The sequence below is a fragment of the Mytilus californianus genome, unplaced genomic scaffold (assembly GCF_021869535.1).
Source record: "Mytilus californianus isolate M0D057914Y unplaced genomic scaffold, xbMytCali1.0.p SCAF_18, whole genome shotgun sequence".
In the NCBI taxonomy this organism is placed as follows: Eukaryota; Metazoa; Mollusca; class Bivalvia; order Mytilida; family Mytilidae; genus Mytilus; species Mytilus californianus.
This window is the reverse complement of record NW_026262666.1, coordinates 529,830-555,714: the sequence shown is the minus strand read 5'-3', so window position 1 is coordinate 555,714 and position 25,885 is coordinate 529,830. Positions and strand designations below refer to the sequence as shown.

The following is a 25,885-nucleotide window of genomic DNA, read 5'->3' as shown; positions in this document are numbered from 1 at the left end:
TAAATCTATAATACATTTTGTAGCTACAGTTGTGCAGATATATCCGAATGAATTGAAGATAATACCCAAATTTTGCTGCATCTTAATGATTTTTTAAACAAAAGTATGTTTGGAATTGCTTGAAATTGCATATAGCACACAGTAAAAAAGCAAAATCCCTAAAAAAATATATTAAGATAAATCAATTGAAAACTCCGAAATGTTAGCCATTAATACCTTACATACAAGTACAGTTTCACTGTCTTTCTTTACCAAGATCTTAATAATAAAAAAAATGTAAGTTTATAAATTATTTACGAACTAAAAAAAAACTTTTTGTCACCTGTCATGCTTGTTGAAAACATATATGATATTAAAGTTGGGTCTAAAAAGCACATTGGCGGCAATGGCCTTGTTACAGGAGGTACATGTAAATAAATACAACCATAAAACCATTCTAATGAATTGAGAATTGGTACCTACGGAACATAAATTATTTCTAGACTATCCTGCAGAATAACAATCCTGAACATACTTGAACTGACATTTTGTGAAGTTAAGCAGTCAGTGTAACAAGTTGTATTTTGCCAATGTATGAAGGAATTTCTGAACATAGACTAGAAGGATAAATTCTGGATTTCTTTGTAAATTGAAAAATCATATTCAGTTTAATATGTTAAAACATTGTCCACTGCATGTTGTAGCAGATTATTCATCCTGTACTGTGAAAGCTCATTAATTTTTAGCTCTTACCAAATCTATGTTAATCTTTTTTTAAATAATTTTAAATAATTTTCACCCTTTTTAAAACCTTGGTACATATGAAACCTTCAAAAGTTTACAATTTGTAATGACTTTTGTAATAGGTATGACAAGCTATTGACGAGTATTGTACGCACATCTTCGGTTGTGTCTCGATGTTTTTTTAAAGGGGGAGGGTCTATGTTATGAAGTTGAAAACCCGCAAGACACACTGTTAAAGCACTTATTGCTGCATTTCAGTTGGCAAGCTAACTTACTTTCACTGAATTACTCATAACCCTGCTAAATATATTCTTATATTAAATAGAATCAACTGTAGAATTGTTGTGAACCCAATGTGAAGCAACAATGGCCGACAAAGATGCTCTGCAGCAGTAGCAATATCACATGATCCAAGCAACCAATGGGACGTACAGCACCAGACTTTTTTGTAATATATGATATGATTGGTTCCTACGTTTTGGTAGGTAAATACTATGACAATATCATTTTAAACATTTGCAGAACAATAATATATGCAATGCAATCTAGACAATAGACATGTAATAAAAAAAACACCATAAAAAAAAAAACACACCACAATAACAACAACATACTATAATTCAGTTAATATTATGTTGAAATTGACCCAGGTGCACCAGGTGTATATTGACTATCAAATAAATGGTATGTATGAAATTTAAAACAAAATGTTATCTCTAAAAGTTTTAAATCATGTGACCATTTACCTTCCTTTTCCAAAGATATGTCCTATATATAAGAAATAATAAGGTACGTTTGTTCTCGGTATAATACAATGACAATATTCACACACATCCAACTCACAAACACATATAAAACATACATTTAACTTAATTATGTAGGGTTTAATTTGTTGATTTTTTTTTTCTTTTTATCAACTTTCGTTTTCTACACTATCTTTTGGATATGTTTAAGCATATTGAATTGTCCTGTTTTTTAACCTCATTGCCTTCCTTGTCTTAGTTTTGTTCTCTTCAATTTGCATAGATGTTTTCTATTTATTTATGAAATTTGAAGTTAATTGGGTCATGCAAAACTATGATGATCAATTAATTAATAAGTTGGGAATGTTTTAACGTCCAACACAACAACTTAATGATGTAAGTTGGAATGATTTTTGTTAATGAGACAACAATCCATCAAGACAAAAGTACAAAGCATGGCTATATCACCTTAGTGTTGCAGGATGCAGGTACTCAGACTGGAGTATTGTGCCACCTAGGCGCCAGAAGCTGAGCATTTCATGGAACAAAACCCAGAAATCTATGCTTAATAAGACTTATATGCTTATTTTGCGTCTCCATTAAACATGATATTCGACCAGGATGAATTGAGAAAAAAGTAACAAAGACAAATAAGAATTTAAATAATTAATAGCAATTCTCTGTAACCGCTAACCAAGTTGCTGCACGCATAGTCTCAGATTTTCTTGAAATTTAGTTTGTTGGTAGCTATTGATAAACAAACAAGAAATATGTTGACAAATATTAGTTTATGCCCCCGTTGCCATGGTAACGGGTCCCTTTGGATTTTGCCTCAAAAATGCATATTTTGACGAACAAAAATGACCCATTTTAAGCAGTTATCATGCACACATTTCAAGTTTTATGAATATTTTGACTTTTGTTCATTAAAATATAACACTTTATGATTAAGATGAAAGATAAAAATTATTTCTGACAAAAGGGGAAGAAGGGGGCAGCACTGATTTAAATAGTGGAGTTTTCAATGTATTCAAGAAAGCAAATTATAGGCATTTTGCATGACATAATTTTACACTTTTGCATCCACAACCAATTATACTAAGGTAATAAATGTAAACTATCACTGTTGCCTAGGAATAATTTATCAATAAAGGTTTGGGAAATAAGTTGCTAGGGTGGTTGCTATGGGAACATAAAAGTGTCATTTTTGGTATTTTGTAAAAGAATTTTGACATTGTTATTAAAATAGCTTTAAAACAGTGATAGAATCAAAATAAAAATCACTTGGGGCATGTTCTGCTTTCAATGACCTGAAAGTTGACCTAAAGGTCAAAGGTTATTGATGAACTTGACTTTCACCTTCAGTCTTTTTTATTTAATTTTGTAAGGAAATTGTAACAAACACAAAAAGTATTTAGAAAAAGTGTTTAGACCAAATTTTGCTTTTATTTGGTAGGAAAGCAAATGCCAGAGGTTAAGGTCATCTTTTAAGTTCTTAGCAACGACCCTTACTTGATATAAAAGTACCTAGCAACCGTACATAGTTTGGTTCAGATTAATACGAACTATGATATAGATCCTAATTAAAAGTTAAGGGGTCAATATTGTCAACATACACTTTACCAGCCATTCTCATATAATTAGAAAATGCATAGCAACCATCAATGTATTGGTGCTTTAGTTGTTGAAACTAAAGTTGTAATTCATTCTTCCAATTAGACTCTAAAAATTATTTTAAGAACAGTAATTGTGTTTCTTAAATAATTCACATACATGATTTTACTCATGTAAATTTCAGTTAATCGCCAGCTACTTTGTGTCCTGTTCTTACTTGAATTACAAATGCTGTTTCTTCCAAAGTATTTTATCAATTTTACGAAAAAAATACCAGTTGAATCATATTATCGTTTCCCAGGGGCCTCGTGTTTTGCTTTTATGTTCTTAATCTTAAAACTTCAATACATGGATAGAAAGTAATATAACAAATCATTATTTCTATTGAAACTTATATGGATAAATGAACAATTTAATAGCAGAAATTACCAACAAGACTAATCATTAAATCAACATATCCAAAATTTTCATTTTACTCCATATAGGCGTTTTGCCCTTAAATGAATACTAAGGGAGATAAATTCAAATAACAGCAATTTTTCTTATTTCCTTATACCAATTATGTACTCTTGTTTATTTACTCTTGTAGCTATACATAGCTTATTCTATATTAATATATTTATGTTAATACTAGATAACGATTGTTACCCCAAATCCTCTTTAAAGGGTATTAACTCTAATTAGGGCAATAACTCCAATAAAAATCAGCTGACGATTTCAACGAAGTAGATCTGGTGCTGCTGATAATCTATTAAATTAAATGTTTATCTTTATCTTTTATTGTTTTCAAGATAATAGGCAAAAAAGACAAAACATAAATGGGGAACACAGATGATGCCCCCGTTTGCATATCATATATATGAAGTTATAAAGGGACATAACTAAAGAATTGTAAAAGTGATGCTAGCCAAATGTGTACTTAGTCTGAGTTTTGTGGTAAAAGACATTGTGTATAAGTCTCATAACATTTGGTTGAGGCTAACTTAAGTTAGAGAACAGAAACGAAAAATTCAGCAATTTTACCATTTGTAAACAAAAATAACTCTAGAACTGTAAAAGTGACACCCCCAAATTTCAAACTTGATTTGTATTTTGTGGTAATAGGCATTGTGTATAAGTTTGATAACATTTGGTTGAAGCAAACTAAAGTAAGAGAACGATAATGAAAAATTCAGCAATTTTTAAGTTTATAAAGGGACATAACTCAAAAACTGTAAAGTTGACCTCGCCCAATTGTGAACTTGATCTGTGTTTTGAGTTAATAAGCATTGTGTATAAGTTTCATATCATTTGGTTGAGGCAAAATAAAATGAGAGAACGGAAACGAAAAATTCAGCAATTTTTATGTTTATAAAGGGGCATCCAAAACTGTAACAGTGACGCCACCCAATTTCGAACTTGATTTGTGTTTTGTGGTAATAAGCATTGTGTAAAGTTTTAGAACATTTGGTTGAGGCAAACTAAAGATAGAGAACGGAAATCAACTTTGGGACGTACATACGGACGTACGGATGAACATACAGACGGACAAGGGTAATACTTTATGCCCGGTCTGCTTCATCGGGGCATAAAAAAAGGTTAAAATTCAAAATTACAGGGCAGAAACTCCCCTGTAAATAGATAATAGGTAGATTCCTTCACTCGGAATATTAAAGATCCTGTCAGGTTTTTCTATTTATAAAAGTTTTCATGATGATAGACAATTTAAACTTGCATTTTACTCCTATATTCTATTTTAGCCATGTTAGCCATCATGGGATACATTTTTAAAGTACATACTGTATAATGATGATTGTGTCCAAATCTGGTTTAAGGAGAAGTCCGGTAAAAGATAATTTTGCCAAAAATGTAACATTTTAGACACTTAAGTGTTTACTTCACTTGAATCAATCAGTTTGTGTTAAAGATTTGAACCGATTTGGTCATTACAAATGCTAAAATTCAAGTTCAAATATGAAAATCTATCAAATTTGCTATTAAATTTCATTTTTAGGATGTTTTTTTGTCTAAAATGGAAGTTGCCGAATTCGTGTTCAGTCTCAACATTTATATATGTAATGCATAATCATTACATACAATATTTTTATTCTAATATCAAGACTGAACACAAGTGCCACTACTTCCATTTAAGACAAAAACCGTCTTACAATTAGCACAAATGCTAAAATTTCAGTATTTTTGCATGACATAATGATTCCAGTACCTGACATGTGTCCATTGTGTTGTCAAAAACGACTCATATTTATCTAACAAACGCATTCTACTTTCTTATAAATAGCGTTAGAGTTTACATTTTTAGCAAATTTGTAATAATTCTATATTTTGGGGCCAAAAAGGGGTCCTGATTGGCCTAGTCTGTTCAGTTATTATTTTCAGAGGAGAATTATTTTTTTTTAAGTTAACGACGACTAGCCCAATGTTATGAGTAAATCTCACTTGGCTCTGTGGCTCTATTAAAAAATAACTTTTGCTAAACACACAACGTATTTTTTTTTTTAATTATTTTTTTAATCTTGAACTGATGAAATACAAACATAGCAATGAGCGGATGCAGGGTAGTTCTATTGGTTAGGAAAGACCATTTTATATTTTGTGATGGGGATAATGGATGCTTAATGAAATGAATGTGATAGTGTCTTGATCTGAAGATCAATAATATTGCACAAAACATGCTGAAACGGAATTATCTGTACATTCAGATGCACATCAGCCACAAACGATTTAAAATACAAAAACGGTGTGTACACAATGAAAAAAAAATTTCGACGAAAAAATATGAAATAAGTAATCAAGCCTTATAACGAGTGAAAATTAATATTATGTCTATGCATAACCTCTTTTCTCGAAAGGCCAATCCCAACCAAAGAAATAAACTGGTCGTTCTCTTAGCAGTTACATTCCTTTTTTCTTTTTCTTGTAGATTCAAAGGACCTGTCTTAAAAATAACATTTGGTTATCTTCTGGAGAGTTGTCTCATCGGACGACATCTTTTAAATTTTTGTATTTGAATGTGTTATCAGTCTCATGAAATTGAATTTGCCATATAATTTACTATTCTGGATTATACATGTGTTCTTAAAGAAAACTGCATGTTTTATATTATTTTTTTTCTGATTTTTGTCCCAATGAAACCTAAAATATATTGTTGCTGCGCAGTTTTTCTAAATAAATAAATGGTTGCTATGCACTTTTTCAATATAAATAGGTGGTTGCTAGGTACTTTCCTAATATAAATAAATGGTTACTAGGCATTTTTACACTTTAAATGAATGATTGTTTAAAACTTATGTGATGACACCCCCTAGACATTTTAAGTTAGGTCTATGTAATAGTTTATATAGTCCTGAATCAAATCATGTGTGGTTGCTAGGTACTTTTTTTATCAAATAAGGGTGGTTGCTAAGCACTTTTGACATGACCTTGACTCTTTTTTTTTTCATATGTTAATAAAATAGTGGCTTAAAACGTCCTGAACATTTTCTCCATGTATAGTATGCCTCTTTCTATTAAATTTCCTTTCAAAATTCAATTAATATACACAAGATCAAAGGTCAAGGTCATCAATGACCTTTGACCTCTGGACAAATTTATGGTAATTTAATTGCCAATAGTTTGCACATCATAGTCATTCAATAATTATTACCTTTTGTGGATTATTTTAATAAAATGGCCACATTTTAGAGGTAAAAAGGCAAAAATGACACATTTTTGTTTCCATAGCAACCATCCTAGAACCCAATATCCCAAACATTTTGTTATAATTTATTGATTAGAAACATTGATACTTTTCATTCATAACCACAGCTTAAATAGAGGTGGATGCAAAAATGCCTATTTTGTTCATGCAAAATGTATAAAATTTGTCTACTCAACTACAATGAAAAATGACCTCTGCTTCTGCGGTTGTGTCAATATTCAGCAAAAATATTTTTTATATATGACATTGCTATTTTGTTTGTTAAATTTCATGTTTTTGAAAAATATTTACAAATATCATTATTTAAAGCATGGTTTTGATTACGAATGACTGCAAAGTAGTTGTTTTTTCGATGCTAAATTCCTCCAAATTTGCGGGAAATCTCATTCACTTGGTTGCCATGGCAACCAAGGCCTAGCAACATTTTGGTGGGCATTTTTCTTACTTTTTTACATGATCACTTGTTTTGGCTAAGTTTCATGAAAATCGGTGACTATGCGTGCCGACACCCCTATATAAAATGGTTGGTCGTTACAGAGAACTGCTCTTAAATAATTTAAAGACTATACTCAGACAAATACTTCCTTTTCGAAGTGGGACCTCTCCCATCAGGCTGTAAACATTGGAAAAGTGGGCCGTCTATCTGTTTGTCTATGCAGGATGTTTATCAAAATACACAGCCACGTCGAGTAAGAATGGGGACGTTGCATCAGTTGCATTGTGTAGGAAGAATGCCGAGATATGTGTATGTTAAAAAACACTCTGATGGGTCCATAGTTGTTGCAGGGCAAATGTCTCCCCATATAGTTTCCAGTGGCATGCCAAATATCAATCCCTCGGTGGGCCTACCTTGCAGAAGCTACCCATATAGTATTATTATGATTTTGTTCTCTGAAAATTATTGAAATATTTGCCACTGGAGTTAGGCAAGCAACACTCATTCTAGCATCGATCAGTCTGGCCTATTCTAGTTGTTATTCACTTATTTGACATTGTTAACGGAAAAAGTAGTCTTTCGATGCCCAGAGGCGTCCCATCTGTATCATCACAGAAAGATAGTCATTTCACTTGTTAGCGGATTGCATATTGACTATACGAGCTTAAAACAACTTATTATGATAAACAAATCCCAAGACATTGGCTAATTAAACAACCATTTGTGTGTTTATTTTATGAAATAAATTAAGTACAAGTAGGCGCTAACTGTCCGTTTTATCTATATTACATTCCATGTCATTGTCGAACGTAAGCGAAAGTATATATGAGAGGAATGAAGTGCAAGAGGAGATTGAAATAAGTGGATATTTAGGTCATCTGTTATAAGCTTTCAAAGTTTCCTTGTGTATGTTGTGCGTTAACCTTTTAAAAGATTTTCTTCCCATCCCCACTTATCCAGTTTTAATTTTATTGGCCGTCTGTATAATACAGTCAAGGAAAAATCGCTCCAACCTAGGACTATTATACGTTTATTTCTTTATTAACTGTGGTTTTGTATCTTCTGAGCAATGTTTTTCTTGTTTTTGTTACTTTTACGACATTTGGTAGATATACAGATCATTGTACTAATCAATAGCACAAAACAAGAAAAAGACGAGAAACGCAAAATATTGATCTATGAGTATTTACAGTATCTGTTAGTAAGTTCAAAGTCCCAAATTTCAAATTATAAATAACCCATATTTTCTTATACTAAAAGGCCACCGAGAACCTATCAATCTATAGTATACGTATAAACGTGATCTAAAGGATAAACACGCCCACTTCAGAAAGGAAAAATCGTCGGACAGTTTTTGTAGTTGGGTGTCTCGTTAGAATATATGGATAAGTATTCTAAATGGGAATGGTCAGAGCATATTGGTTAGGAAAATTATAGTCCGTAGTGCAGTATCTTGGTCATTATAATACACGAATGGGACCTTATAATTGCATGTTAATAGAGAAACAACCGAAACTGAAAAGTATCATTAAGCTAAGGACTCGGGGATTAAATATTTCTATTAGTTTATACAGAAGGTTACAGATTAACGCGAAAATGATATCGATAGTAAAATAAACCTATGTGAATACTAAATGAAAGTTGTTTGTTTATTGCTGGATGCTTAACGTCCCGTGGCAAATAGTTCTTGCCTGTACAGGACGAGAACAAAAGTAAAAATTTTAGATACAATAGGTACTATAATAGAGGCCGTCCGGGATGAAGGTCGGGAAAATTTGGACCGCCACTGGAAAATGAGGGTATATTGGATAGAGACATAAATTTTGCTTGCAAGAGGCCACCTACGGACCCCTCAAATAGTAGTTGTAAGGGTTTTTAAAGGTGCAAAGAGCGCGGCACCTTTTTAAACAAGGCATTGGATTTGACGTCCCCAATCTGACCGGGCGGGACTTCAAACTTGTACATCCCTCACAGATAAATAAACAAGCACGTTAACTGAATGATAGTAACCTGTTTTAATAAAATGTATCAATATATACATGAAATTCCTTTTTAATATGTATGTTGCAGGATCATGGCCAGTAATTGGCGTCTTTGTGGTTTTTGTGATAGTCGTCAGATATCCAAATCATCAGTAGTCTGGTGCTTTGAATGTGACGAAGGACTATTCGAAGATTGTAAGGAACATCACAGTGTTTCAAAGGGAACAAAAAACCACGAAACTGTTTCCATCGATGGGAACAAAAAGTTACAAACCGAAGTCCTGCAAATCGTTCAAGTCTGCAAAAATCATAATGAGAAATTCGAGCTTTTCTGTAGAAAACACGATTGTCCATGCTGTAAGAAATGTGTGAAATCTCACAACGATTGTAAAGGTTTAACCGACATTAATGAAATCATAAAAAACGTCAAAACCTCCAACGCCTTTTACGAAATCGAACAAAACCTGCTTGAAGTCATCGAGAATATTAAACGGCTCAGCACTAACCGAAGAGAAAATTTGAAATCGCTAGAAAACAAGAAAAAAGAAATTGAAGCACAAATAAAACACACTAGAACCAAAGTAAATGATCACCTAGATAAACTTCAAGATGATTTGATGAAAGAATTAATTACAGTTCAACAAAAAGAAAGCATCAAAATACAAAAATTGTTGACTACTCTAAAACAGAAGGAAAAAGAGATTACTGAAGTACAAGAAAATATAACCAGTATTAAACGGCATGCGTCCGAACTTCAAACATTTTTAACCATGAAAGATATCGAAAAAGATATTGCTGTCGAAGAAAGAAATATTCAATCGCTTACTACAAGTGAAACCACAAATCAAGTCAATATTTCATGTCAAATTGACAAGTCTTTACAGCAAATCACAGCCAGCGTACAGAAGTTTGGAGAAATTAATTTCTGTTTTGATCTATGTGATTTTTCCATTCAGAAAAAAAAGGAGAGACAAGCTCAAATTATAGTAGAAACCAGAAATATCGATAGCGTGACTTTGACGTTACAGAAACGTATCAATACAAAGTTGTCAGGTGTCCATGGTTTTTCTTTCCTACCTGATGGTAGGATGGTATTCTCTTGTTATGACCAAAATAAAATAAGAGTACTCAAGTCTGACGGATCAAAAGATTTCGAAAGAAATAAAATTGGTCTTACGTTTGATGTGGTATTTATTGGGGATGATTCTATAGCTGTAACATCTGCAAAATCAGATAAGATTAATATAATCGACTTAAAGAATCACAAACTGAAGAAAACAATAGAAGTTAATTCATACAATGGTGGAGCAGTATACAAAGATGGACATTTGATTTATTGTGCCAGGAAGAAAGGACTACAGATGATTAGTCTTAGTGATGATTCCATTACCAATGTTATCAAAAACAAACTTCCGACATGGTCGTACGTTACAACATTCGGTGACAAACTGTTCTACACAAACTGTGAAAATGAAAGTGTAACCTGTTGTGATTACCATGGTAACATACGGTGGACGTTCTGTGACACAAATGTTCTGGAGTTCCCACTCGGTATCTCTGTAGACAATAATGGTAACGTATTTGTAGTGGGATATCTTACTCACAATGTAGTCGTCATCTCTGCTGATGGACGACACTACAGACAACTTTTATCACGTAAAGAGGGACTGAACAGACCCACGGTTCTGCATTATGATCAATCTACCAAACTATTGGTAGTCGCAAATAGAGCCAAAGACGCGTTCTTGTATGAAGTTAATGATTAGTTGTGGTGTTGATGGTTCCAGTATTCGTCTTAGGACTTACGTTGATCTAGATTACTGACTATATTTCAGATAAATCACTTGGTTTTATCTAAATTTGTTTAATTTACATTCTTTGCTAATCGGGACCACTGTTTGTTCATAATAACATCATTTGCCTAATTGATAAATGGTATGGTTTATATTATATTAATGATTTTAGTACAAAAAAAAATCATCTTACACAGACTTATTGAAACAATGAGTTAGACAGGAAAGCAAGGCCGGCCAAATATATTAGATTTAAAACACTGAGGTCATAAAATAAAAAAAAGGATTAATTGTAAATTAAAAAAGGGTGCTCAACAGAAAGCACATTAGAAATACAATATTATAGATACGAATACATAGAGATATGGATATACGTCAATGTGACAGCAAACCAACGACTTCGTCAAGAATATTATAGATACGATTACAAGGAAATGTAGAGTATACGTCAATGATACATCAAACCAACGACTTCAAAAAGAATATTATCACGGTAGGTATAGTGTCCGACTGGAATCGTGGTTTTTCGAGTGATTTGATCTGGTTTTTTCGAGTGTGACCACTTTTTGTATGTGAATATGATCCAAAATGTAAACAAACAGACTTCCTTTCTGGTAAAACGTGAAAACAGATGTTAAAACCTTATCTACAAGATCAAGGAAGGTAAATTAGTATTTTTGATAAAAAGATATTATCAACCCTACATTATTTTGTTTTAAAAACGTTTAATTTAGCCTAACAATGCTTTATTCCAAAATATAGATTTAAGCCATTTTATACACATACCAATGAAAATGTCAACGGAAATGTGTACATGGAATCTATATATACTTAGATATACAGACATTTTACAAATATTTTTGTTTTTGCCATGAAAAGGACATTTTGGAGAGTAAATTCATTTTTATATGTCCGTGTTTTTTCGAGAGCAGTCCGTGTTTTTCGAGTGTGTCCTTGTTTTATCGAGTGAAAAAAACAAAATTCCGATAGCTTAAAATGTAATATGTCAGTGCATTTAAGCTTAAAAACAATGAAAAGGTACAAATAAAGTACTTTTCAAAGCACGAAATAATGCATTAAACCAGTTTGATAATGCTGTATTAACACGTACATTTCATAAAAAGTCATCGTTCATTTGCATTCAGAAATCTTCATGTTAGTGTAACAATATGAATTTCATACAGTAAATATTTCGTGATGTCAACAATCTTTATGTCAGCTCAGACATGTTTGACTGAGAGGTACGTACGCATAGTGTGTAAAGCGGGTAAATGTGTTTTTTTACAGAAAATATATCCTTAATGTTTCATTTACTATTTGTCTTGATGGTAATATTAGCTATTTTTGTGTAATCAGTAGTGTACAGAATTTTACACCGGTGTTGAAAATCTAAACACCCTGAGGCGCATCCGAAGGTCGTATGCATTTTCAACACCGGTGTAAAATTCCGTACACCCCTGATTGCACCAAGATAACGAATTTATTTCTTATTTAGCGTTCGTTTACATTTTTTATTCCCGGTAATAAAGTTGAAAAAAAAATCTTATGACGAACTTACACTACACATTTTTCAACACCGACGTTGCTGTGCATTATCAAATATAAGATATTTAATTTTTTTTTATTTGTGGAAAATTTTTAAAAAAAATTTGGGGGAATCTTGAAGAATAACTTTTTTCGATTTTTTTTGGCAAAAAATTTCAAAAAATTAAATTTTTTTTAATCTAGATTTATTTTTAATTTTTATTAGTATATTTTTCCAAAATTTCAATTATCATAATTTTGGCAACAATTATGTTTTTTGTATATTTTGGCATTTTGTTTATCCCCTGGTGAACTAGGGTGGGTGTTATTTACACCCGGGTAGTTAACCAATCAGATTGCAAGATTCTTGCTTCATAAGAAATAATGTTTTATCGTTCTAGAAATGGGAATCAAGAACAAGGTTCAATTGCTCCTACTGTGAAGAGGTGTCTGATCAAGCGTATGCTATGCTTGGTCATACAGTAATAAAGCACCAGCATAGCTTCATTTCCTTCAGAAATTAAAAGAATAAAAATTGACATTGTATATTTGTGAGGTGAACGCATATTATATACACATTTATTCTTTATTATTATTATTATTTCAAAAGGATCGTATGGAAGCTTACAGATTTTTTTATTTCGTTGTTTATTAAATACATTGGACAAGTTCCCGAGTTTATCATCAGCTCAGTAGTCAGTACTTCGGTATTGACATGATTTATAACAAAACTTTCTAAATTATTTACCAGGAATAGAAATATCGTCACTTAAGTCCTCTTCCGACCGACCCTTGCCAAAGTGGGACGTCCGTTAAATTTGATCAACAAAGTAATCTGTGTTTGTGACTTATTAAGAATATTTAATATTGTCCTTCGCTAAATTACAGTTACAAACTAGAAAAAGTCAGTTTTTACGTCAAATAATGTCTTCTTTCTTATTCACGTTTTCTTAAAAAAAAACACCGGACCATTTGTTGAAAAACCCGGACGTTTTAAATGTTGTTCTCGAAAAAACACGGTCAATATTAAACACTATATTGTCAGTGAATTACAAGAAAATTCTGCGTCGTTTGTGATAAAAAAATGTATAGCATTCAGAATAAGAATAATAAAACTATTATACTCGCGAAATAGCAGTAAATCGATCTGATCGGATGTAAATTCACTCGCAAAAACTCGAAAAAAAACCTGATCTACACTCGAAAAAAGTGGACTGATATGGCAAGCCGATCTCATCAAAAACTATATTTAAACCATTTTTCGAAAAATTTACACACTGAGAGTAAAAAACCTAAAAACACACTCTGAGAATTAAAAATTACACACTGAGATTTCATAAAGGCGCAATGAGATTACAAAAAATGAAAAACACACACTTAGAATTGAAAATTACACATTGAGATTTCAAAAAGACACACTGAGATGAAATAAACTCAAAAACACACCCTGAGAATTTGAAATTACACACTGAGAATTTAAAATTACGCACTGACGTTGGAACAATCTGCAAAAAGACAAACAATGCAGTTAAATTTTTACCCAAGTGCCTATTATAGCATATAAACGAAACAAAAATATAAAACAATTACCTTGCGAAATCAGGGTAACAGTTGAAAAGGGACCCATAATAATATTATAATGACGAGAGTTTGGGAGACAAAAATATTAATCTGTTGAATTATTTGTCTCATCAATATTGATTAGTATTGTGCATATTAATCACAGTGTGTATTTTTGAAATCTTAGTGTGTGTAATTAACAATTCTCAGTGTGTGTTTTTCAATTTATTTCATCTCAGTGTGTCTTTTTAAAACCTCAGGGTGTAATTTTAAATTCTCAGTGTGTAATTTCGATTTCTCGGTGCGTTATTTTAGGTTTTTAAATCTCACTGTGTTTTTTTAAAATTCTCAGTGTGTATTTTTTCGAAAAAAAAGGGTTTAAACATAGTTATGACGAGAATGGCTTGCCATAGACTGATTCACTCGAAAAAAAACACGGTCTCCGCCGGACACTATACCTACCGTAAATGTAGAGTAAACGTTAATGATACAGCAAACCAACGACTAGACACAATATTTAAGATACGAATACAAGGGGATGTATACGTCAATTTGACAGCAACCAAACGACTTCAACAACAATATAATAGAAACGAATACAAGGAGATGTTGGGTAATACGTCAATAAAAGACAGCAACCCAACGACTTGAATAATCATATAATAGATACGAATATATGGAGTTGTGTGGTATATGTCAAGAGAAAGCAACCAAACGACTCGAACAAAAATATTATAAATGCGGATACAAAAAAATGTAGGGTATATGTCAATGTGACAGTATCCAAACGACACAAACAAACATAATTATCATTGATACGAATACAAGGAGATGTAGAGTATACTTCAATGTGACAGCAGCCCAACGAGTTAAAAACAATTATATGGATATGAATACACGGAGATATGGTGTAAACATCATTGAGACCTCTACCCAACGACTTGAAGAACAATCATATGGATATGAATACACGGAGATGTGGTGTATACGTCAATGAGACAGCAACCCAACAACTTGAAGGACAATCATATGGATATGAATACACGGAGATGTGGTGTAAACATCAATGAGACAGCAACCCATCGACTTGAAGAACAATCATATGGATATGAATACACGGAGATGTGGTGTAAACATCAATGAGACAGCAACCCATCGACTTGAAGAACAATCATATGGATATTAATACAAGGAGATGTGGTGTATACGTCAATGAGACAGCAACCCAACAACTTGAAGGACAATCATATGGATATGAATACACGGAGATGTGGTGTAAACATCAATGAGACCGCAACCCAACGACTTGAAGAACAATCCTATGGATATGAATACAAGGAGATAAACGTCAATGATACAGCACCAAATGAATTGATTAATTGATTGGTGTTCAACGCCACTTTCAACACTATTGTGCTATTTCGTTACGGTCATCATTTATTGGTGGAGGAAGCCGAAATGCCCGGAGAGAACCACCGACCTTCGGTAGGACAAATGAATTGAACAAAAATATATATTGATACGAATACAAGGAGATGTGGTGTATTCTTCAATGAGATAACAACCCAACAACTCCAACAAATATATTATAGAAACAAATGCAAAGAAATGATGGGGTGTACGGCAATGAGACAGCAACCTAACGACTTGAACAAGAATGATAGATATGAATACAAGAAGATGAGGAAATACGTCATTAATGTCATTGAGACAGCAATCCAACGACTTGAACAATAATATGGATAAGAATACAAGGAGATGCGGGGTATACGTCAATGGGTTAGCAACCCAACGCCTTGAACAAAACTACTGAAGAGACAAACATAAGGAGATGTGTGATATACGTCAATGAGACAGGAACCCAAAAATATTATAGATATAAATACAACCACGCCCTTATAGATGTTGAGATAACGGAATCGCTTATTTCATTGTTACTTTGCACTAGATTTATTACTGTCCACATTCCATCTTGAAACGGGATATATGAAGTTGATATAGCAGGCGTCGAGTAAGGCGTTCTATCTGTACTACACTGACTGGAGAGAGTTTCTTTGCTTTCGCTACCGGCGTTAAATCCAGAATATGTTGTAGTTTTTCGTTCGTTGATAGTTCATCAAATTGAATTCCCATTGCGTTCAGCGTTGTAGTTATTTCAGCTTTCACATTTCAAAATAAAGTGTTCTATATTTTCTTCTTCCTTTGCACATAACAGACATTTCGGATCAGTCTCATCTTTGTACATTCTGATTCTTTTGCTCTGAAGGATATACGAGCCTGTAAGCAGCTTTAATTTTACTGGCAATCTTGCTGTATCACTAGTAGAGTGACAATTGATTTTGAGTAGAGGGTGTTGCTTGATAGTTGAAATCCATACGGTCTTCTTAACTGGGTTGTTCAAATACCAGCTTGCCTCCTGCAGGTCATACTTTCGTAGCATATGCTTAATAGCAATGAACCAGCTAGAACTTCCATCGATTTTTATAAGAAGTTGGCGTTTTGCAAGTGATTTTTCTACACCGTCGTCAGGCTGGTTGCAGATGTTGTTAAATAGGCCTAATGCTAGGATGTGTACTTGTGTCTCAATAGGTAGTATTCCTGTTAAGATGTTAACAGTTATGTTTTACTACACAGGTTGGTAGAGAAAGTATTTGCTTTAAGAGTTTCTTCTGGAAGTTTTCAAGAAGTGCAAGTGAGCTTGTTGTTGGTAGTATTAGCTCTAATCCATATAGTAGTACTGGAGAGATGTAAATTTTGTACAGGTGCACCATTGTCTCTACGTCAAGACCGTTGTGGCCATGGAATCCTCCCCCAAGCAGGCTATAAGCACTTCGTCTTGCTTTTTTAATATTTTCTTCCATATTTGCTATCATGTTGCCCTTGAGTGATGTAGTTCTAATGATTCCAAGATGTGTGGCTTTCTCAATTGATGGCATATCGTTTGGTCCCATTTTAAAGGTCTGGTCGTCAGACTCCGGTTTTCGGTGTTTATGGGAGATGTTCAGGACTACACTTTTTGTTGGTTGTAGTTCGTAGCCTTCCATATATGCATAGCCATAAGCCATATTAATGAGTATTTGTGCTTGATCAGGGTCTTGACTGATTAGCGCGATATCGTCTGCACATGCTGTACTATTAACACTAATATTTCCAATTTTATAGCCTGCTCCAGCTTTTTCGTACATATTAAGAAGTTGATTGATGTAGAGTTTATATAGGTTAGTGCTGAGCATACCTCCTTGTCGGACTCCTTGGTTAACTTAAAATGATTGAGAGATATTTCCTTCCCATTTGACTACACTTTTTGCGTTTTCGTGCAGGTCTTTAATCAGTCCCCAATGTCCATCATCAATTCCTGCCAAGAATACCCTTCGAAGCATGTGGCTATGTATAACTGTGTCAAATGCTGCTTTTGCATCTAGGAGTACGAGGTAGAGACTTATATTGTTGTCTTTTGATTCTCTGTAGCTTTCTTCTATTGGTAAGGCTGAATTCAGTGGCGATGACCCTGCTGTAAAATCTCTTTGCTTTTTGTTTTGTGTTTCTAGGACACGGTCATTTGTACGTTCTTTGATGATAGTTTCTATAATCTTTCCTATGACTGGCAACACAGTAATCCCTCTGTAGTTGATAGCTTGCTGCCTTGTTCCCTTGTTTTTAAATACTGGTGTTAAAAGTCCCATCTTGAGTGTTTCTGATATGCTCCCATGTTTGAATATGCATTGTACCAGCGGAACAAGAAGTTTCTCTGTATCAGATCCTGCGTAGATGATATGCTCTATTGTCATATCATGGTAATCTGCCGATTATCCTTTGTTTATAGAACGGATAGCTTTTGTAATTTCTTCAGATGTTACGTTTTTGATGTTATTTTGTTGTACAAGCTTGTTTATTGATTGAATATCGTCTTCAACTAAATTATGATAAAGGCTGTCTATACGTGTTTTCTCACTGAATGCATGTTACCAGACTGCTAAAATGTTCTTGAAATCCATTGAAAATATTATCGTTCTCAACATATATTTTTCACCATTGACTTCTAGTTCCATGATCGCATTATTTCCTTTTTTCCTGTTGTTACGGACCAATTTATGAAACATTTTTGCATCTTTTGTTCTTGTTTCGAGGATAGTTCCCTTCTCCTTGTTTTTTTGTTTAGCTAGTTCAATTCGTACTGCACGTCTGAAGTCCTTTTTAGATTGCTTCTTCTCCATAAGCATTTTATTATTTTTGTTGTTGAGTTTCCCATGATTTTTTCATACTTTATATTTTTTCCTCGCTGTTTTTAGTGCTACTTGGATTTCTGGTGTCCACACTTTCAGTTTTGGTTTGGCACTGAACATTGCCTTTGATGATAAGGTGAGATTATTTTGGATATGAGTGGTACCTTTTGAGTTCTTCTGTGTTTCTGTGGTGAAGTTATTTCCGACTCCTCTCCAAGCACAGGCTAGTGCTAATGCTTGTTTCCCATTTGCACATAACAAGTATACCTGGGAAGTTATCAGATTGTTCTGTAAATCTGTCGTCTTCGTCTTCATCTTGCCTTTCTTTTCCATTATCTTGATGATGTGATGTTAAACCTGTTGAAATCTCTCCAAGCACAGACTAGTGCTAATGTTGTAGTATCATAAGCACGTAGCAAGTACCTGGAAAGATTGCAATATAATTTTCTCGGCTTCACTGATGTTATCAAATTTTCATCTGTTTTCCTCTAAGATGTAAATTGCCTATCCCCTCTTCAAGCACAGACTAGTGCTAATGTAAATTTGTCAGTATCACCTAGTATGTACCCGGGAAGATCTAAGATTTATTGTCGACTTTCTTCTTCCGATGAAATGTCCGTTCTGACAATCTCACACCAAGTCTTTGTATTTAAAGGCTAGGATGTCAACAATCGATAAGTGTCATACTGCATCTCTTCGTTGAGCTTCTGATGTTTTAGAACATATATGAGATAGTCGTTGATTATTGATTATTGTCATAATTGATCAGGTCGATGTATCCCAAGCTAAGTTTTGACGATTTTCAAAGGGTGGGTATTCACGATAATTTTCAGATATTAATGATTTTTTTAGATATTGAAAATAATTTGAAATTTTGCCAAAGATAAGACATTTTTTTCGTTACTTGCATTCATGTGTCCCAATGCAGGCTAGTGCTCGTAAATGTTCTTAAATCAGCATAGTAAAATAACTATCGGACATTTTAACAACAAAAACTAATATGCATCAATCTGTAACTTCCTTGTGACGAAAATAATGTACATTTTTCCAAGCACAAGCTAGTGCTACTATATTAAGGAAAGTTGCACACAGCGTGTCCCTGGAAAAATGAACCGTTGATATAAAGTCTGCCTTCTGTTTGAGGTAATTTTCCGAAATCACTCCAAGCACAAGCTAGTGCTAATGTGTATTGATCATTAGCACATAACAAGTACCTTAAAACATTTTGGACATGAGTGGTACCTTTTGAGTTCTTCTGTGTTTCTGTGGTGAAGTTATTTCCGACTTCTCTCCACGCACAGGCTAGTGCTAATGCTTGTTTACCATTTGCACATAACAAGTATACCTGGGAAGATATCAGATCGTTCTGTAAATCTGTCGTCTTCGTCTTTGTCTTGCCTTTCTTTTCCATTATCTCTTGATGATGTGATGTTAAACCTTTGATATCTCTCCAAGCACAGGCTAGTGCTAATGTTGTATTATCATAAGCACGTAGCAAGTACCTGGAAAGATTTCAATAAAATTTTCTCGGCTTCACTGATGTTACCAAATTTTCATCTGTTTTTCCTCTAAGATGTAAATTGCCAATCCCCTCTCCAAGCACAGACTAGTGCTCATTATAAGATTTAAGATTTTTAAGATTTAAGATTTTATTTGAACACTCAGACACAGATACATGTGTAACATGAGGTCATTAATAATAACATTACAGACATGACGGAGTAAACATGTGGTATCAATAATATAGATATAGCATATAGATATAACAATAATATACAAATATGTTTTTCAACATTTTCAGAACATATTGGCAATGTTTTTGATAAATACAGAAAGTCGTTTATACAGTTGTACTTTACATATTGAAAGCAGACCTTCCATTTTTTTATAATTAGAATTCACTGTGTAGTAGCTTGGTAGAAACTTTTCCCTTAAAACAACAATATTTTGATTAGTACATTTAAATAACAAATGAAATTCATCACCAATATTACTCCTACACAAAGTACATATTCTTTCATGCCTCGGAATATTTTGCCATCTGCCTGTTTCAAGATTTAAACACCTAAAGTGTGTGATCCAACGCCTGCAATATTCATGAAGTTTTAGAAGGTATGTTTCTAAGGTAAAATCTTTTTTAAATATCGAGTAAAATTGTCCTCGTGATGAGTTTTCAATATCACTAAACCACTGTTGTACAAACTGATCACAAAGTATTTGTTTTAAGTACATTTTATCACAGTAGCCTGTTTGATTGGCAAAAATATATCCGATGCCAGTACTGTTTAATATTGCTTCTATAAAATTTACCCATTTAAAGGTGTATTTAGAGTTAGGCTTTAAACCAATCATCAGTCTATACAATAAACTACACAGCTTTGATTCATTATTTACAATTTTACACCAATATATAATCATTCTAACTTTCGCCTTTATCTCCAGAGGAAATCTACCCAATTCTCCATAAACCATAAAGTTAGGCGTAGTGTTTCTAACTTTCAGCGCCCTTTTGCAGAATTTCAAGTGAGTCTTTTCGATAATGTTCAGGTTTTCAAAGCCCCAAACTTCAGAACCATACAGTAAGATAGGTTATATCATAGAATCAAAAAGTTTAAATTGTAGATCAATGGGTAAAGATTCATTTCGTATAACTTTGTAAATATAAAACAGTGCCTTTTTGGTATCAAAAAATGTACCATTATATTTGAAAATGACACCCAAATACGAAAATGTATCTACATTTTCAAGTAAATCATTCTGCAATGTAAATTTCAGATCTTGTTTAGTTTTCCTCTTGCTAAATACCATAATTTTAGTTTTCTTAACATTCACCTTCAGTTTCCAATTTTCGCAATACAACTGGAAAATATCTAAGGAATTTTGCATGCCTTCTTTTGTTTCTGAAAAAATGACAGTATCATCAGCATACAGTATTACGAACAATTAAAAAATATATGAAGTTCGTTGTCAAATTTTTCCTTTAAAAGTTCTAAAGGAATACCATCTAAATTTCTAAAGTATTGTTCCAAATCGTTCCAGAAAATAGAAAATAAAAAGGGAGACAAGTTATCTCCTTGTCTAACACCAATCAGACATGGGAAAAATTCTGATTGTTCACCATTATATTGACCACAAGATTTAATACCTTGATACATATTAAAAATAACTTTGAAACATTTACCCTTGATTTCACTAAGATGTAGTTTTTGCCATTAGTCAGTTCTTAGAACAGTGTCAAAAGCTTTTGAAAGTCAATAAATGTACAGAAAAGTTTTTTTCCAAATGAAAAATATAATTCTTCAAGTGCATGTAACACAAAAATATTATCTGTTGTTGCATATCCTTTTCTAAAACCAGGTTGATTTTCTGATATAAGAGAAATTTCATTCGCAAAAAAAATGTAGTCTAGTATTTATAATAGAAATAAATAATTTTCCCAAACAGCTGATAAGTGTAATAGCTCTAAAATTATCAGGGTCTGTAGGATTACCTTTATTTTTGAACACAGGTTTAATAATACCATTTGTCCAAGTGTCAGGAATAATTCCAGTATCTAATACAATATTAAATAATTTACAATACAATGATACAAAAACAGGGGGTGAATTTTTCAAAAATTCATTAAGTATTTTATCAGAACCAGGAGCCTTGTTATTTTTTAAATTCCTCATCGCTTCCAAGACCTCTAATTCAGTAATACTTCCATTCAAGATTTCATCATAAATGGGATTACTAGATATCTGATTAATGTCAAAATCGGGTGCATGTGAATCTTCTTCTCCCGCATTCAGTAAATCCTTGAAATAATCGTAAAATGTATTTATATCAATAGAAGGATAATCTTTTTTAGTGTTAAACATTTTTTTTTTAGTGTTTTCCAAATTCCTTTTGTGTCATGCTTTGACAATGTTCTCATCTCATTTGAACATTTGTCTTTATATTTGTGATAATTAACTTGTAGAATTTTTCTGTATTCTCGAGCTGTGTGATTTAATATGGTTTTGTTTGCACCTGATTTCACTTTATTATATGTATTCTTGCTTTAATGAAATGCATCTCGTTTGCTTCGACATTCTTTGTTGAACCAAGGTTTGTTTTCATGTTCGGGGTTGTGTATTTTCTTTTTTGATTTACCAAAATACAGTCTCAGCCATGTCTAAAAGTACAAGACCTAGGTCATTTACTAGACCGTTCACACTTTCAATGGTGACTATGTCAATTTCAACACTATTCAAAACATCATTTAACTGTTGTTAGCACATACTTACAACTTCTCGTCCAATCAAATTGCTTATATTTGCCTTCTAATTTTCATAGTACATACTTTTCCTGTGTACTAAGTAACTACGCATGAATGACCACAAGTGTAAGATTTCATTGTATCGTAATCAAGATATTTAAAACAAAAATTGCCACTGGCTATTTTGAAATAAAATGCTGTGTTTCAAATTAAATTAAATAGTTTGTAATTAGTTTTCACGTTGATTTTTAAATATCCTGCTATTAAAATCTTTGGATCTAAAAATTGTTTTTTACAATTGCAAATTTTATCATTTAAATAAAGTGTAATACATATGGTTCTTTATACCTTGATTAGAGTACAACGATATCTTAAAATTATGATAATGTATCATCCATGCAATTACTTTGTACACAGAAAAGTGTGTACTATGAAACCTTGTGCAGGAAAATTAAAGCAACTTGGTGATAATTTTTTAAACTTTCTTAAGGAAGGTGATCTATTTTGTCATGAATTGATTGATTTATTGATTATTGGATGCTTAATGTCCAGTGGCAAATATTTCATGCATGTTCAGGACGATGTCATGAATTGAAAAACTGTGATAATGTCTGAAGATAATGTGCCACCTATATATATATATATATAAACATATTCTGATAAATCTTTTAGTTTTTACTCTGAAATAATAAAAAAAACACAAAACACAAAACCTATAATCTCTGATCTATTGGTAGTTGCTTTTTAATGCCTATCTGCTAGACTATATCTATGGGGACAAACTATCTCTATGTTATAGCTTTAGTTTTACTGTGAAATTAAAAAATGTAATTATTGCCTGCTTTTGGACAATTTATTTTGTCATCTTACCATGTAAGAAAAACATGTATAGTAAAACACCGCTTTATATCAGTATACATACTTACACCAGCAGCTACCATCTTTTCATTCTGGAGTGAAGGGCCTTTTGAAATCACATATTTTACAATAATACTAGTGAGTAGATTTACAAAACTTCGTTTATGAGCTCCTTTTTACAAACACCTTTGATACAAGTAGTCAGCCAAAATAAACTATGATCAATAGACCAATTAAAAGATTACTCGAGTTGTAAATATGTGCTAAATTGGATAGTCTATGGAAAGGTATATACTATGAAATTAAGAGCTCGGGGCAAGCCCCTCGCTCTAAATTTCATAGTATATACCTTTCCATAGACTAACCTAGACTAATGAGCTACCTGTAACGTTTGTCAACACCTGAGTAAAATCGTCTGTTTTTGTACTGTCCCACCTGATGTAAGTATTATTACTGTTTATTGTATGATGTGAATTGTTTAATGAGTTGCTCGAGGGAAACGAAAATGAAAAATATAATCCATTGTGGACATCAGAAAACATGGGATTGAAATCAACAATACCGAAATCTGATATAATATCAAACATACATGGAGACATAATTAAAAAATCTACTAAACTTGATTCTTTACAAGTTGTACAACCAATATTCTTATCAGCAAATACTCTGCCATTACAAATATAAATACCACTTCTTTTACAAAGTTCTATTAACATATTACCATATTTATTTACTCTACCATGATCTTCACTATACCTCTCAAGAGGGATATTTTTATCTTTAAGATGAAGGTATGAAAAAATATTATGATCATCATTATCATAAAAATCATCGACATCTAAAATTTCTAACAAGTTTTCGTCAGGAATAATGTAATCTGAAACAGTAGAAGTTCTGGCGTTAAAATCACCAATAAGTGCAATATTTTTTGTATCAGTGGAGTATCTAATTAAATTATCTTCAATTTCCAAAAATGACTCGTCAGAAGTATATCGTGTATATTCGGAGGGTATATAAATACAACCTAGTAAAATGTTTTTTCTCAAGTTTGAGATATTCTTTGAAATTTCAACCCACTGAACAAATTCAGATTCAGAATTTATAAATTTCAAAAATTTCGACAGATATTTTCTATAAACAACAATAATACCACCTGACTTCTTTTTATATTTTTTTCTATATTTCGCATAAAAAGTATACTCATGTGGTAATTTCAAGTCATCTAATTCATCAGTTTTAGTTTCAGTAAATATAAGAATGTCATAACTCTTTATTAATGTAGCAAAATCTGGATTCAACAATTTTGAAGTAATACCACAAACGTTCAGATAGGTAAATTTTAAGTTGTCAACTGTCCAATTAGAGGTCGGTCATTTAGAGACGTATCTACCGTATCATATACGTTGACGTATACGCATCTGCAGATATACCAAAAACAATATGTTATCCCGAGCTTTAATTGTATATATACTTTCAATAATGCAGATGGGCAACTGATTAATTTCTAATGCTAGTATATAATTGTGTATCTGACTTAATTTTTGGAAAACGTCTTGAATGTGTTTGCTTCAATTTCATATGATTTAAATGTCGTTTACTACATGGGAAGATGGATATGAAACGCATGCACTTACGATGTGTACATACAATGTGTATAATATTATTGACATACATTTCAAAGATATGCTTGATATATATTTTTCACGTGAAACAATTAGGAAATATCGATTTTTGTGGAACATGTAATCCGACTTTTAATATTCAAAGGTTAGAACAGTTTACAGGCATGATAGGAATGAATACGGTAAAATCGTTTGTTTATGTGCTAACTTGTGCGCTCGTAGAACCAACTTGTTGTATGACAAATAGAGCGATGCTCAGTATGTTTTATTTTCAAAATTATAGTATTTATATTACATATGAAAACAGTTATGTATCTTTTACTCATATTTGAAAAAATCGCAAATAAACAATATTCATAGCTCTTACATGTATATAAGTAGTACATTTGATTTTTTTGTGTTTATTCAGGTAAGAACTTGGAATATATTTATGCGTTTTATAAAAGGATTCGTGTCACTGCCCCACATTCGCTCCTTTCCGAGAGCATGCAGGAGTCGTTGATAGACGCCCTTTTTTGCATAACACCATCATCGCAAATATTGAAAGTTTGTGTTTGATTGTTTCAAATAGGATCCAATTTGATAAAGAAAAAAAAATGAAGCTCAACGTATAATAGTCTTAAGCTCGGGATCGCATAATATTTTTTGGTATATATGCAGATGCGTATACGTGAACGAATATGATACGGTTGATACGTTTTTAAATGACCGACCTCTATTTAAAGGTCCTTGATTGTCTGATGTGTTGTCCTAACTGTAATTTCCTCTATTGTTGTGTATTGGGTTAGGAGGCTCCTCGCGGGATGGATTGTAAGGTTGTCCGTTTACCATTATTTGGTCGTAAATTAAGGAAGCTCTTGTACCTCGGCG

At 32.6% G+C, this 25,885-nt stretch overlaps 1 protein-coding gene across 2 annotated transcripts; it reads left to right on the top strand.

Annotated features, from left to right (window-relative positions):
* Positions 1 to 1,051: 1,051 nt before the first annotated feature.
* On the top strand, positions 1,052 to 11,145 carry LOC127726527 (uncharacterized). 2 transcript variants are annotated; one of them, XM_052233906.1, is made up of 2 exons: positions 1,052 to 1,204; positions 9,284 to 11,145. In XM_052233906.1, the coding sequence occupies exon 2, from the start codon at positions 9,288 to 9,290 to the stop codon at positions 10,959 to 10,961; it is 1,674 nt and encodes a 557-aa protein (XP_052089866.1). In that variant the 5' UTR covers positions 1,052 to 1,204; positions 9,284 to 9,287; the 3' UTR covers positions 10,962 to 11,145. The 2 variants fall into 2 exon arrangements, with proteins under 2 accessions (XP_052089866.1, XP_052089865.1); XM_052233905.1 differs by lacking the exon at positions 1,052 to 1,204 and adding an exon at positions 1,452 to 1,512.
* Positions 11,146 to 25,885: the final 14,740 nt, after the last annotated feature.

What these genes read in the sequence shown, in the direction of transcription:
- LOC127726527 (XM_052233906.1), top strand. Translation starts at nt 9,288, where the DNA reads ATGGCCAGTAATTGGCGTCTTTGTGGTTTTTGTGATAGTCGTCAGATA.